The 13,619-nt window shown below is 41.8% G+C and overlaps 1 protein-coding gene across 1 annotated transcript in view; it reads left to right on the top strand.

Moving 5' to 3' along the window:
• Positions 1-13,149, top strand: part of LOC130114572 (A-kinase anchor protein 13-like) — a 170,177-nt gene extending 157,028 nt beyond the window's left edge. Inside the window, exons 38-47 of the mRNA XM_056282434.1 lie at positions 113-304; positions 1,068-1,223; positions 1,850-1,920; positions 2,366-2,410; positions 2,626-2,673; positions 2,951-3,148; positions 5,524-5,805; positions 6,158-6,277; positions 6,882-7,080; positions 7,786-13,149. Of these exons, the coding sequence (XP_056138409.1) occupies positions 113-304; positions 1,068-1,223; positions 1,850-1,920; positions 2,366-2,410; positions 2,626-2,673; positions 2,951-3,148; positions 5,524-5,805; positions 6,158-6,277; positions 6,882-7,080; positions 7,786-7,844 (1,370 nt within the window). The 3' untranslated portion in view covers positions 7,845-13,149. The remainder of the gene's footprint in view (positions 1-112; positions 305-1,067; positions 1,224-1,849; positions 1,921-2,365; positions 2,411-2,625; positions 2,674-2,950; positions 3,149-5,523; positions 5,806-6,157; positions 6,278-6,881; positions 7,081-7,785) is intronic.
• The last annotated feature ends 470 nt before the right edge of the window (positions 13,150-13,619 follow it).

Here is a 13,619-nt window from a genome sequence, read left to right as displayed (position 1 = left end):
TGTGTGTGTGTGTGTGTGTGTGTGTGTGTGTGTGTGTGTGTGTGTGTGTGTGTGTGTGTGAGCATTACTTCACATTCTCTTTATCTGATATCCGACTGTCTTTGTGCTGCAGAACAACTAAGAAGAAAAGATGAACAGATCGTCTCACTGTTGAAAGAGAAAATCCACATCTTCAGGGACCTCTGTGATAGTAACTCAGCCCCCGATGATACAAACCCACCACTTGGGGAACGCATGTTATTCAGGGCCACACCTGACGATGTCACAAAAGGAGAGCCAATCATGAAGGATGCCCTGAAGGAGGGTTAGTTGAAACCGACCAGTCAGAAGAGTCCTGAATGAAATAAGGAGGGGGGGAGTAGAGCGGGAGATACTTTTTCCTCAGATTGTCCAGCATTTTTTTTTGTTTTTTATATATATATATATATATATATATATATATATATATATATATATATATATATATATATAACTATTTGGAGCAATTGACGCTGAAATTATTTCAGTTTTACCATCAAAATCACTGCTATTAAGCATAGCGGTCTATTCTATTGCTTACCAACATGGGGATCGCCGGTTGGAATCCCTGTGTTACCTCCGGCATGGTCGGGCGTCCCTACAGACAGAGTTGGCCATGTCTGCGAGTGGGAAGCTAAATGTAGGTATATGTCCTGGTCTCCGCACTAGCACCTTGTCTGTTCGATTGGGGTGCCTGTTTGGGGAGGAGGGGGAACTGGGGGGAATAGCATGACCCTCCCACTTGTTACATCCCCCTGGCGAAACTCCTCACTGTCAGGTGAAAAGAAGCGGCTGGAGACTCCACATGTATCGGAGGAAGCATGTGGTAGTCTGCAGCCCTCCCCGGATCGGCAGAGAGGGTGGAGCAGCGACCGGGACAGCTCGGGAGAGTGGGGTAATTGGATGGGTACAATTGGGGAGAAAAAGGGGGGGTAGATCCAGAAAAAAAAGCACTGCTATTACATGCTTGAGCACATTATTTATCCATGTCCAATGAAATTGTTGAAAATATACTTATAATATTTCTGTCTGTCTGTCTTTCTCAATAGTTGAGACACTGCATGCCTTGGTGAACACTGGTCTAGGTGGAGCAGGGTGCATTACACCAGTCAGTGCTACAGGCGGCGGTGTAGGACCAGTGTGTCTTCCCAGGAGAGCGGAGACATTCGGAGGCTTTGACAGTCATCAAATGAACAGCAGCAAGAGTAAGACTCATGCAAAAGCATTAATGCACACAGACATGTAGCTGTTCTCCACATAACCTCTGCACATCCATACAGATTAGCTGCAGCACACAAGTACGGTTACCTGTATACATACTACATTAATGTGTGCAGACAGTGTGCATGCTGGGACACTTACTGCAGTCACAGAGACACATGCGACCGATACATCCGTGTGCACACACCAGGTACTGTTGTTGCAATAGTAACGATTTTGTACAAATGAAATAAATGTGTTGAATCAGGGAGATGATGCTAACATTTTTACAGAAGGTTTGTGTCATACTTCAGCTGTTTTATTGTGATCGTTACAGTTTGTATTGGTAGGATATTGTATTAATCATGAGGCGTTTTTGCAGTCATCTTTGGTGTGACCGTCTTGTGATATTCTGCTGGGAATAGCATCATAGAATAAAATGCTGTGTCTTGACAACTTGGTAATGTTACAGTTCCTTCTTCCTCTTTTGGCTGCTCCCGTTAGGGATCGCTACAGCGGACCATCATCTGAAGTTAATTTATGCTGTTACAGGAAATAATTAACTTCATAACCTCCTTTTTATGCCCCCCCTTGCGCTCTCTCTCTCATCCTTTCTCAATCTTTTCCTCAGATGGTGAGAAAGAAGAAGGGGATGACTCACTTGACCTTCGCAGGACTGAGTCAGACAGTGTGTTGAAGAAGGTGGGTATTATGTGTTTGTGTGTTCATATGTATTTAGTCTAATATCTGACCAGTATGTTATTTTTTACACTGTAGAGCCGTAATCTGAGACTCTAAGGCTCATAAGGGTTGGCCGGGGATGGAGATGGTTTGAAATGTAAATCAATCAAGGCTTTAAAAACAAACAAAAACAGCAACATGAAATTGATTTTATAGCACACAGGGAGCCATTGGAGAAAAGCAGGGAAGTGGTGATGTGTCCTTGGTGTACTAGAGTCAGGCAGAGGCAGCTACAATATTGGCAACTGGCTGATACCAAGTTAATATGAGTTGTGGCAGTGGTGGCATGAAGAACTTTCTCCAACGTGTTGGAACAAGAGCAAAGATTTTACTTTTGAAATGGTTCAGAGTTGGAAAAAAAGCTATATTTTACCATCATGTTTACATTTGTTTGTCTCCACCTCAGGGGGCAAATACCAGCCTACAGATGTTACTGAAGAGGAACAATGAGGTAATTATAGTGTCCACCCCATGAAATGATGGTGGATTTGTTCAGTGAAACTTTACAGTGTCCTCTTTTGAACCTTATTTAAGCGTTCGGCAAGGTTAAATAATATAACGTCAAGCAAGTAAGATAATTCAACTGGCATCTTCTGAAACTGTTTTTAGATATAGCGTTTTTCTCAGAAAGTGTAATTTAATGCTTTTCATGAATTTATCCAGCAGGTCCAGCACAGTGTTACACGTCTCCACGACCTGCTTACATCATTGCAGGTACCAGATAACACACCAGCTTTTCCTCTAGATCAGCAAGGAACACCACCAACACTAAAACTCAATCCGTCCATTTACCGATCCACCAAGTTTCCACTGTAGGCGTTCAGCAGTTGCAAAAATGCCACAACAGGAAAACTAAAACTGCTACTGAAAAACATTCATTTAAAAGAAAATAATTTTGCCCCTTTTTCAGCTATAAATCATGGTGAGATCAGAGTCCATGTTTATCATAATTATGTCTCCAAATAACCATCACCCATCTCCTTCTGCCAAGGCTGTGGTGGTCCAGCAGGACTCATTCATTGAGGACCAGCGCCAGGCCCTCAACGACCGCACCACCACCAACTCTTCCTCCCGGCACTCCTCCTCTTCCTCCCTCTCGTCCACCTCCTCCTCCCGCCCTTCCTCCCTAATCGAGCAAGAGAAGCAGAGGAGCCTGGAGAGACAACGGCAGGAGGCGGCTAGCCTGCAGGTTTGGTTTCACTTCTCACTCCTTCTCCAGTCTAGGATGATTATGAAGCATGTTATTCATTGGTTTCTACTTGGGTAGAAAAACCATGGGATTTATCAGAACAGCAGTATGTTTGAAATGCACCAAAATACTAGCAAATATTAACATCAAAATACTAAGAAATATTAATTAGGGCTGAGAATCACCGGGCACCACCAGATTCGATATTATGATGATATTATAGTGCCGATTCAATACATACTGTGATTTTCTGAATATCACAATAATATGATTATTGTGATTTGATGTTGTGATTTTTGTTTAAGGGTCTAACTCCTCTTATACAAAGTAAAACAAGGAAACTGTAACAATCCAAAAAATATGTATTCATTTTGTTTTACAAAAGCTTAAAACATGATAATACCTTCCTGTGCTCCCTAGTAAACATTCAGTCATTTCAAACTCAACATTCAGAGATGTAGCAACCATTACATAAAATAGCATCTGTTCATTGTGCTTCACTGTTTAAATTTAGAGGAAATGCTGCAATATTAAAACTGATCAAGAATAGAAATGTGCTGACAAGTGAGGAAAGTGGGTTGAGAATGTGGAAGGAGTACTTCGAGGGGCTGATGAATGAAGAAAATGAGAGAGAGAGAGAGAAGGTTGGATGATGTGGGGATAGTGAAACAGGAAGTGCGGTGGATTAACAAGGAGGAAGTGAGGGCAGCTATGAAGAGGACAGAGAGTGGAAAGGTGGTGGAGTTTTGAACTAGATTGTTTTAACACAATCTTGGAAAGCGAGAGGATGCCTGAGGAGTGGAGAAGAAGCATACTGGTACCAATTTTCAAGAATAAGGGCCATGTGCAGAACTGTAGCAACTACAGAGGTATAAAGTTGATCAGCCACTGCATGAAGATATGGGAAATAGAAATAGAAGCTAGCTTAAGAGGTGACGATTAGTGAGCAGCAGTATGGTTTCGTGCTAGGAAAGAGCGCCACAGATGCAATGTTTGCTTTAAGAATCTTGATGGAGAAGTATAGAGAAGGCCAGAAGGAGTTATGTACATTGTGTCTTTGTGGATTTAGAGAACGTGTACGACAGGGTGCTGAGAGAGGAGGTGTGGTATTGTATGAGGAAGCCGGGAGTGAGTGGCAGAGAAGTATGTAGGAGTGGTGCAGGATATGTATGAGGGCAGTGTGACAATGGTGAGGTGTGCAGTTAGAATGACGGATGGGTTCAAGTTGGAGGTGGAGTTACATCAAGGATTGGCTCTGAGCCCCCCCCCTTTTTTTGGGGGGGTAATTTTCCCCCTTTTTTCTCCCCAATTGTATCCTTGGGCCAATTACCCCACTCTTCCAAGCTGTTCCAGTTATTGCTCCCCCTCCTCTGCCGATCTGGAGAGGGCTGCAGACTACCTCATGCCTCCTCCGATACATGTGGAGTTGCCAGCCGCTTCTTTTCACCTGACAGTGAAGAGTTTCACCAGGGGGATGTAGCACAAGGGAGGATCACGGTATTCCCCCGTTCCCCCTCCCCCTGAAAAGATGCCCCAACCGACCAGAGGAGGCGCTAGTGCAGCGACCAGGACACATACCCACATCCGGCTTCCCACCTGCAGACACGGCCAATTGTGTCTGTAGGGACGCCCGACCAAGCCGGAGGTAAGGGGATTTGAACTGGTGATCCCCGTGTTGGTAGGCAACGGAATAGACCACTACACTACCCAGACGCCCCTCTGAGCCCTTTCTTGTTTGCAATGGTGATAGACAGGTTGAAGAACGAGATCAGTCAGGAGTCTCCGTGGACTTTGATGTCCGCGGAGGGCATTGTGATCTGTAGCGAGAGTAGGGAGCAGGTTGAGGAGAGCCTGGAGAGGTGGAGGTATGCACCGGAGCGAAGAGGAATGAAAGTCAGTAGGAGCAAGATGGAATGCATATATGTGAATGAAAGGGAGGACAGCAGAATGGTGACGAAGGTGGATGAGTTTAAATACTTGGAGTCAACTGTTCAAAGTAATGGGGAGTGCAGAAGAGAGGTGAAGAAGAGTGTGCAGGCAGGGTGGAGTGGGTGGAGAAGTGTCATGAGTGATTTGTGACAGAAGGGAAGCAAGAGTTAAAGGGAAGGTTTACAAGATGGCATTGAGACCAGCTATGTTATGTGGTTTGGAGACAGGGTCACTGACGAAAAGACAGGAGGCAGAACTGGAGGTGGCAGAGCTGAAGATGCTAAGTTTTCGTTAGCATCGTTAAATATTAACGTGAAAAAATGTCAGCAGACACCTTCTAAATCTCCTGTCTCATTTTCAGTTCAGTTGCTTCTCATTGCTTTCATTGAGAAACTTCACCATTTGTGCATGGTCAGTACAATATTGCTGCTATTTTCTAATGGCAGAAACAACAGGCTGCACACCAAGAAGAAAAGAGGAGACGAGAAAAGGAGTGGGAGGTTAAGGAGAAACGATTGGCTGAGAGACATGACAGGCTGAGGGAGGAAGAAGAGGAGGCCAACAGGAAACGCAAGGAGCTGGAGGAGGAGAGAGATGAGTTCCAGAAGAAAAAAGAAGACTACCAGAGAGATTTAGAGCGATTGAGGGAGTCACAACGGAGGCTAGAGAGGGACAAGGAGGCACTGAGGAGAGAGACGGAGAGAATGGAGGCAGTGGGGAGAGACGAGGTAAGCATTGTGTGTTTGTGTGTGTGTGAGAGAGTAAACATGGTAAAACTGGAGGCTGCATGCCCAACAGAAACGGTTTTTCTAGTATTAGTTTTCTTTTTTTATCCTTTATGCCAACAGAACGGGCAGTGCTGAGTTTCTAGTCCTCAGAACACACCACTCGTTCAGTTAATACATTTCATCATTTATAAGATGATGTAACCCCAAGAAACGGGTTCGGAGTAGATGCATGGAAAGAAGTACAACTAGGACTTCAGCCAATGATTTGCCTGCTTGCTAAAAAAATATTAGGGATGTTATCAGTGATGACATGTCCTTGTCAAATGTTCATGTTTGGCTTTTTCGTTTTTAGTCAGACCATCTTCACAGGTACCAGCGGACCCCCTCCACCACCTCCGATGACTCGCTGAGGTTCCACAGCTCCAGCTCTCTGGACCTGGAGCCGAGAGAGGCACCAGAACAAGCTCAAGAGGTAAGGAAAATATTAGTTTTCCAATTGTTAAATTCTGTGTGAACTTTCATACCCTTAACATACGAGGTAAGTAGATAAGTGTTGTTACTGCAGACATTAGCAACAATGCTACGGCACAAAATTGTGCCATTAGGCCATGTAATATATTTCGTGTGACAGCATCCTTGTTGTAAGTTGCCTAGACATTTGTGATTTATTGAATGACGACCATTTGCTGATCGGTAGGTAAATACCAGTCATGGAAAATTAATTTGCTTTCAAATTTTCATTAGTTTAGCCGCTAAACTTATATACTCATTGTTCAAAATTTGCTAAATTTGAATGCACAGTATCATCTCAGGACAGACTCTACCCATCCACAGGCTAAGTTGGCTTAAAAAATGTACCAGATGAGAACTGTTTGCAAACTAAATCCTGGTGCAGGGTTTTTGTACCATGTTTTATGTGCCACAAAAAACTGCCTTCAGGAAATACAGATGCAAGTCAGGTCATTAATACAACTTTGTCTGACCTATAGTTTGGCCTGTGTAACCTGTGTGATAACTTCAGAAAGAAATTCTTAACTGAACAACATTATTATTTTTTTCTGTTCATTGTTTCATAGGTGGAACTCTCATCTTCTGCCCCAACCAAAGAACCCTTCCTCCGCATTGGATCAAAGAGGATGAGCAAGAACTTCAACCCCTTCTCCTCTTCCTCCAAACAGGGAAGTGAGAAGGAGTCCCAGCTCCCTACTAGACTTCTCCAGCTGGCTAAACCCAAGGAGAAGAAAGAGAAAAAGAAGAAGAAGGGAAAAGGAGGAGGTACAATCGACAAGATTCTGTGATGGTTGAAAAACTGAAAAATGCTTTCTTTAAAGTCATCATTCATTGAAATACAAATCACTTGTTGCAAACTAACAAGCCAACTGAAACCGTCAGTTCTGTACTGACTGGCCAGTACAGAACTGATGTGAACTAGCTGAGTATTCAAACTATTTTTAGCTATTTTTTCTTTGTTCATGTTGTGATATGAGACCCTTGGTTGAACAAAAGTACCCTTTGGCACTGCAAACCATTTACTGCCGGTCTATAGCCAGAGCAGTCAAATTGTAATGCAGAGGTTATTTTCATGGTACCGGATAAATTATGTTTCATCAGGACAGTTCAGCTCACTCAAAATGTCAATCGTAGCTAATTATGCTAAACTAGCTTTCAAATGCTTGATTGTTATTGGAGAAAATGTTCAATGTTCATTATATTCATTTAAAGCAAACCTCCTCTATCCTCTGCTGAAGAAAACTTAAGAGTATTTGCAAATTATATTTTTCCGTGGGTCTGGTCTATTCTGTGATGGAAAACCACAGGAAACACCTCATAGTAACCCATTCTCTGTTCTGCTGTAGAAATCTGGTTATTTAAGACCTGAATTCTCAGTTTAAGCAGAAGCTCTGATTGTTTAACCCAGAACTGAAAACCAATATTAAGATTCGTGCTGTTCTCTGACTGTCTGTCTCTTTGTATGTCCAGAAAGCCAGGCCACAGTGACGTCAGAAGCTCAGAATGATGGAGACATCTACTTCTGTTGAAGTCTTGAGAATCAGAAGTCGAGACATCCTCCGTTGCCAGTCTGGGCTTGCTCCACATCACCCTGTCTGCCTGAACCGTTGAGGAGCCAGGCGACTTCCAGTGCACCAAGCTAATCTTTTGATGAGGGTTTCTTCAACCAGCATCATGTTGCACCTCAGGTTGAGTCAAACAGTGTGCTTTTCATAAATCTACATCTTCCTCTGATGAAGACCTCTCATCTGGAATCTCTCCAAGCCTTCCTATGAGACAGCCAGAGAGACTGAGCGCTGGTCTTTCAAGCTGTAGGCTGGGAACCATAATGGATAATGAGCCGACTCCTGGTGTGTCCTGACACAGCAAGAGCAGCAATATGTTGTAATAGCCTGATTCCCAGTGCAAGACACTGAAAAAAATCCCTGTGTCTCAGGTTTGTTGGGAACAAAGTTGAAGATCCTTATTTCCTGCACCCAGCCCCGCCTCAGAACTGACTGTAAATTGCCACTTCAGTCAGGATGACTGACATTTTTCTTGACAACTGGCTGAGGGACCTACAAGAGGAAAATAAATCTGGATTATTTTTCCAGCAATTGTTGTGACATATAAATGAGACATTTGTTAAAACTTGTCCATCTGTTGTGAGGGCTGTCCATGCTGCAGGTAGTCACATCTCAGAACTTTTGAAACTGTAGCAATCTTTAGCTTTAAGATGAAGCAATAATAACCGCGTGGCCTGTTCTTTGTCATATAGCTGATGCTAACTCTCAATGCTCAAGGTGATGGAGGAGCGACACATCACCATGATGAGTGCTAGTTCGCTTTATCATGTATCTAGGTGCCAGGATGAGAGAGACTGTTTTTCCTTGGTTTGCCTTCCAGGCTTAAAAAGTGGCAGGGCCCTTGGTCTAAAGTATTATTTTGAGCTATATTGTTTTAAAACAAATGGGCACCAACTTTTTCTTTCTTTGATTTATTTATGCTCTTATTTTACCAGCCGGGTCGGCAAAGAAATCATTCTGGTTTACTATGGGAATTGGCTGCAGCAAATTATATTTGCCACACTATTTCTAACACTTTGTAACCACTGATTGAGTGATTCTGGTATATTCCACTATACTGACCATGTGATGAGGTCAAAGTTTGGTCATTTTACACAACAAAGGAGGAACAGTTTTGAAAGGATGTAAGCCCCGGGCACCCAGACATGACAAGTCGGGGACACTCGAGAGAGATGGATGAGTCTAGAAAGAGACACGTTTGTCTCTTTGTGGAGGAATCGATAGAGAATAAAGTCTGGGAGAAAAAGGGGGAAAACAAAGAAAGACTTGAGAAAAGCTTTCTGTTTTGTGTCAAAATAGGACTGGTAGCCAAAGACCTGCAAAGAGTGATTCTGGTGCCTTCATTGTCCGGTGTTCCCTGTTTTGTTGAGTGTTTTGACACACAACTTGGCTGTGGAATGAAATACGGACTCAGCTTTTCTCCTTGGTCATATATAAACCTCCCATGAAAGTCAGCATCTCAGGAATTCTGCAAAAAAAGCCGGATTTTCGAATCGATGGCTGTTTGGGTTTTTAATCTGGGCCCACTCACATGAATTGTATACCACAGACAAGGTCCACGTTATGAATCAGTTTAATATTAAGGGAAAAAACAGACGTACTAGGTCTTCACACAACAGCAGTGCATAGGTATGAGCATAGGAAATGTCCCTGGTAATACTGGAGTGGCACATTTCAGAATTACTTTTTACTGAAATTGTGTTGACATAATGTGAGCTGTCCAGTCAATGGACAATCAAGGGCAGCAAAATTACATCCATTTAATGTTAATGTAAAAAGATGTTTACCCAGAGTACATTCCTGGTACCCCATCAGAGTCATCCCAGTCTAAACTAGAAGTATCTGTGACAATCACTATGAGGGATGAAAACTAAACTGATTCTGGTATGGAGTACATTGTCAGGTTCAAAAAGGCCGTTAGTGTCCTTGCAAGTAGCCGGCTACTCAAAACCAGAAGGAGATGCTTCATGTAACCTGCCAGAAATCGAAGCAGCGTGGCTTGGTTCTTATTTTTCACACATTGACAGCTCTTAGATCCATATGAGTGTAAATGACTCCTTGTATCCTGTCATCTTTCTCCACCCTTTATCGGCCACTATTTGAAGTTTAACTCTTGGAATCAGTGTAGGGACTGACAAAAAAAAAAAAGTGCATCGGTGCATCCCCGATTCCTGCAGCCGCATAGGAGTTCATGTGACAATCGGTGCAATGCAACAGGATTTCTGTTGGTTTTGTCAGCCACTGCGATGCCATTCGATCAAGGCTAGAAAGCTATTTATAAGCACTTTAGGTAGACGTTAGAAGCACATAGACTTGTAGTAAAATTGTAGGAAATCTCAAATGCTTCCAGTTAAAATGAGACAATCATTGAGTTTACATTAAGAGACTTTTTTTTTTCTTTTGAGTCGAGAAAAAAAAAAAACTTCAGCGTCACGTTTGTGAATAGAATGCTACGGTCAATTCACTGTTAGCTCAATCATTTCATGAGATATAAAATAATCTAGATAAACTATTTACATTGGTCAGCGCAATCCTTTTTGTTTTGTTTTGTTTTTTCCTTTTTAATTTATCAATGTGTTGAATGAGAAAGCATTCTCATGCAAAAGGTTTATCATTGATTGGATTTCGGAGAAAATCCATTTCCTTTATTATCTGCCGTCAGTGAATTAGCCCGACGCTATTCAGTATAGCGACGTTTCCTCCTCTTGTGGTTTTGTTGAGATTCTTCCTATTTTATTTCATTTGAATTTATTTTTTTTAAGGCAATGACATCTAATGTGACTATTCTGATCATTCTCAACTGAAGCGTCTCTATCCACAAGAAAAACAACAAGGCAGATGTGTCGGAGGGCTTTTTTTTTAAAGTGTTTAAACAAATCCATCAGTAACTGTTTTAAAGTCCAGCATGCTTCGCCTCTTGACACAAATGACATAAGGATATATTGGGCATAAAATCTGTGTCAGCAAAAAACAGTTAAGACAAAATCCTATTGATTTATAGCCTAGTTGTGTTTTCAGTTCATTGTACCAAAATGACAACAATAATCTACTGGGTGAAAATGAAGGGGGGGGGGGTTCCCAGATCATTCCTCTATTTTTCTGTATTTTTTCCCCCTATGGGCAGTTCCAGTACTGATACACAAATGCATAGTGGATGCTCCCGCCGCCCATCCAGAATAGTAACTCATAGCTTTATATTTCTGCCCCATTGATTTTTTTTCCCTCTCTGTTCTCTACCCTTCTCTCTGAGGGGATGGAGTTCATTGGAGCCTGCAGACTAAAGCGTAATATGTCAACCTACCACGTCATTTCTGTGTTTCTGCTGAGAGGAGCAGATTTGTATTTAGAAAAAAAAAAAATGAAAGCACAGCAGTCCTCAAATGTTCCCTCGTGGTAATACACTTTCTTTCTCTATCTCCTTTCACCTTTCCTCTGTCTCCTTCACACTCCTCCTCCTCCATCATCATGTCCCCTCTCTCCATATGTGTCCGCGTTCCTCCCTTTGCCCCCCTCTCTTCATACCCACTCTATCTTTTCACCAAACCCACATCACCCTGAGCACACAAAATATATATTTCATCATTTGTAAATATCCGTATTGCATATGCTGCAAACTGAGGATTTCTTTGAATTAAAAGTGAGACGGGGAATCATCCAGTCATCAGGTCTTGAAAATGTAAAATTGGTTTGAAAATACTCTCTGATGTCCAAGTGTAGATTTGTAAACCGCACTGGTGTCAAATGACTCGTATACACAAGTTATCTAGACTATAATCAAAGCTAGACTTTAACATGTTTATCACCCCTCACTGCAACTGCAGTATGTCAAATTTGTCTTCCTATGGTGTTGTTCTGCCACTGACCAGCAGATGGCACTGGTGCCTTTTTACCACTTTTTGTAAACTTAACAGAATGTCACGTTGACCAAGCAAGATGGGAGGAAAAAAGAGATTATTGAATGTCTAAATCTGACCACCATATTAATTTATGACATAAATACTATTTCGTGTTCTCAATCAAGATGTAGAATAAGCATTTTTGAAGTCTACTCATTAGTTTAATTATTTTGTTGAAATATATGAACTGGGCGATTGTTACTAGTTTTATTGGCTGCTTGCCTTTATTGGCATTTGCATTTTTTTTTTTTTTAAATTTACCAATTGGAAAATATAAACCAACCCTGATACGATCCTACTGGCACTTGTATTCTTTCCAAACCCTCTTAGAATATTTGAGCATGTTGAATCTGGTTTTATAAACCAGATTTGAACTTGAACTACTTAAGGTGCCCCTCTTTGGTCATGTTCGAAACATTAACGCTGAACAGAAGCAGTGACGATATAGGAAACGCTCATCATATTAAATGACCTTCAGTCATGCGTTGCTCTTAACATATAAAGATTAACGACACACTTCAACCAACACACACGCACCTTCACAAGGAGCTGAACCGTTTGGTTGATCCTAACACAACTACCTGCGGTGATGCTTTGACTCATGTCACTCAGTAGCTGTCCTGTTTTCTCCTTTCTTTCTTTTTTTCCAGTGTTGAAGTCTTTGTAGTCCAAACTATCAGGCTGACAATAGAGTTCCTATGATATATCGGACACATGCACACAGAGCCCCCTAGACCAAATACCACCCTCTTGTAACCAGCCAACCACTGTAAAGCTCCATCCTGTTGGCACCGGGAATCAAAAACAACTCTAATCAGAGGTTTAATACAAAGAGACAAATGTAGATTTGCATATAGATAATAGATTTTGAAAAATCTAATTTTTGTTTTGTAGCTTGACCAGAGATATTTCTAGCATGCCTGGCAGTTTTCCCGCTGGGCTCCGTGCTCTTCTATTAAGGTTGTGTAACACATTAAAATGCACTAGAATATTACTAAACTATTCACAAAGGCTTTGAAATTTCACATTAGACCTTACAGTTTTGCACTGTGTGCCAAAGATTTTTTAAGTGTATTTGTACTACAGACACGAAGGTACAAAGCTTTTTTTTTTTCTTATTTCATGTAAAAAGCAAAAAGGGCAAAGCAGAAAAGCATGTATATACATTTTATGTACAAATTTTGAACTTTCAAAGTATTGATGACTGTGGGTTTTGTTCTGTTGGATGATCCATTTTATATATATATATATATATATATATATATAAAATGAGGCTTTATTTATCTTTACTCTCCCTGTTTTGCAGGTATAAAAGTTATTAGAAATGTACAGTTTCAGTTTTTCCCTCTACAATAAATAACTATGGTTGCTTGTCCGTAGTTTTGTCTGTGAGTCCATTTCATGATGCAGTGAAAGATGCTCCCCCCTTGCAGGAATGGATTCTTTCTCAGGCTCTGACCGGAGGGAGAAGGATTTGAGGAAGGGGATATGATGAGGGCGTTAGAGCAGCGAAAAGTGGAGAAGAGTGTGTGCTAAAGTCTGAGATAAGAGAATTATGGAGACAGTGAAAGATGGTGTAATGAAAGCCGTGGAATAGGTGATGGGGGGGGGGTGAGAAGGAGAAGGGAGAATGGACTGAAAAGACGGAGAGCTTGCCTCGGGGAATGGCTCATTTAGCCGTCAGTGCCGTCTGCATCCGCTTTGAAAAGCCGCCTTACAATATAATTTACAGCAACTGGCTGGTGATGGCAGGTTGCTGTGTGGGAGTGACTGTGAATCGGTACATGTACGTACATCCTCTGAGTCTCACAGCTTCCTGCCTCTTGTGTATTTAACCTACTTG

The sequence above is a fragment of the Lampris incognitus genome, chromosome 6, assembly GCF_029633865.1.
Source record: "Lampris incognitus isolate fLamInc1 chromosome 6, fLamInc1.hap2, whole genome shotgun sequence".
NCBI classification, from domain to species: domain Eukaryota; kingdom Metazoa; phylum Chordata; class Actinopteri; order Lampriformes; family Lampridae; genus Lampris; species Lampris incognitus.
This window is presented reverse-complemented; position numbering and strand designations above follow the sequence as displayed.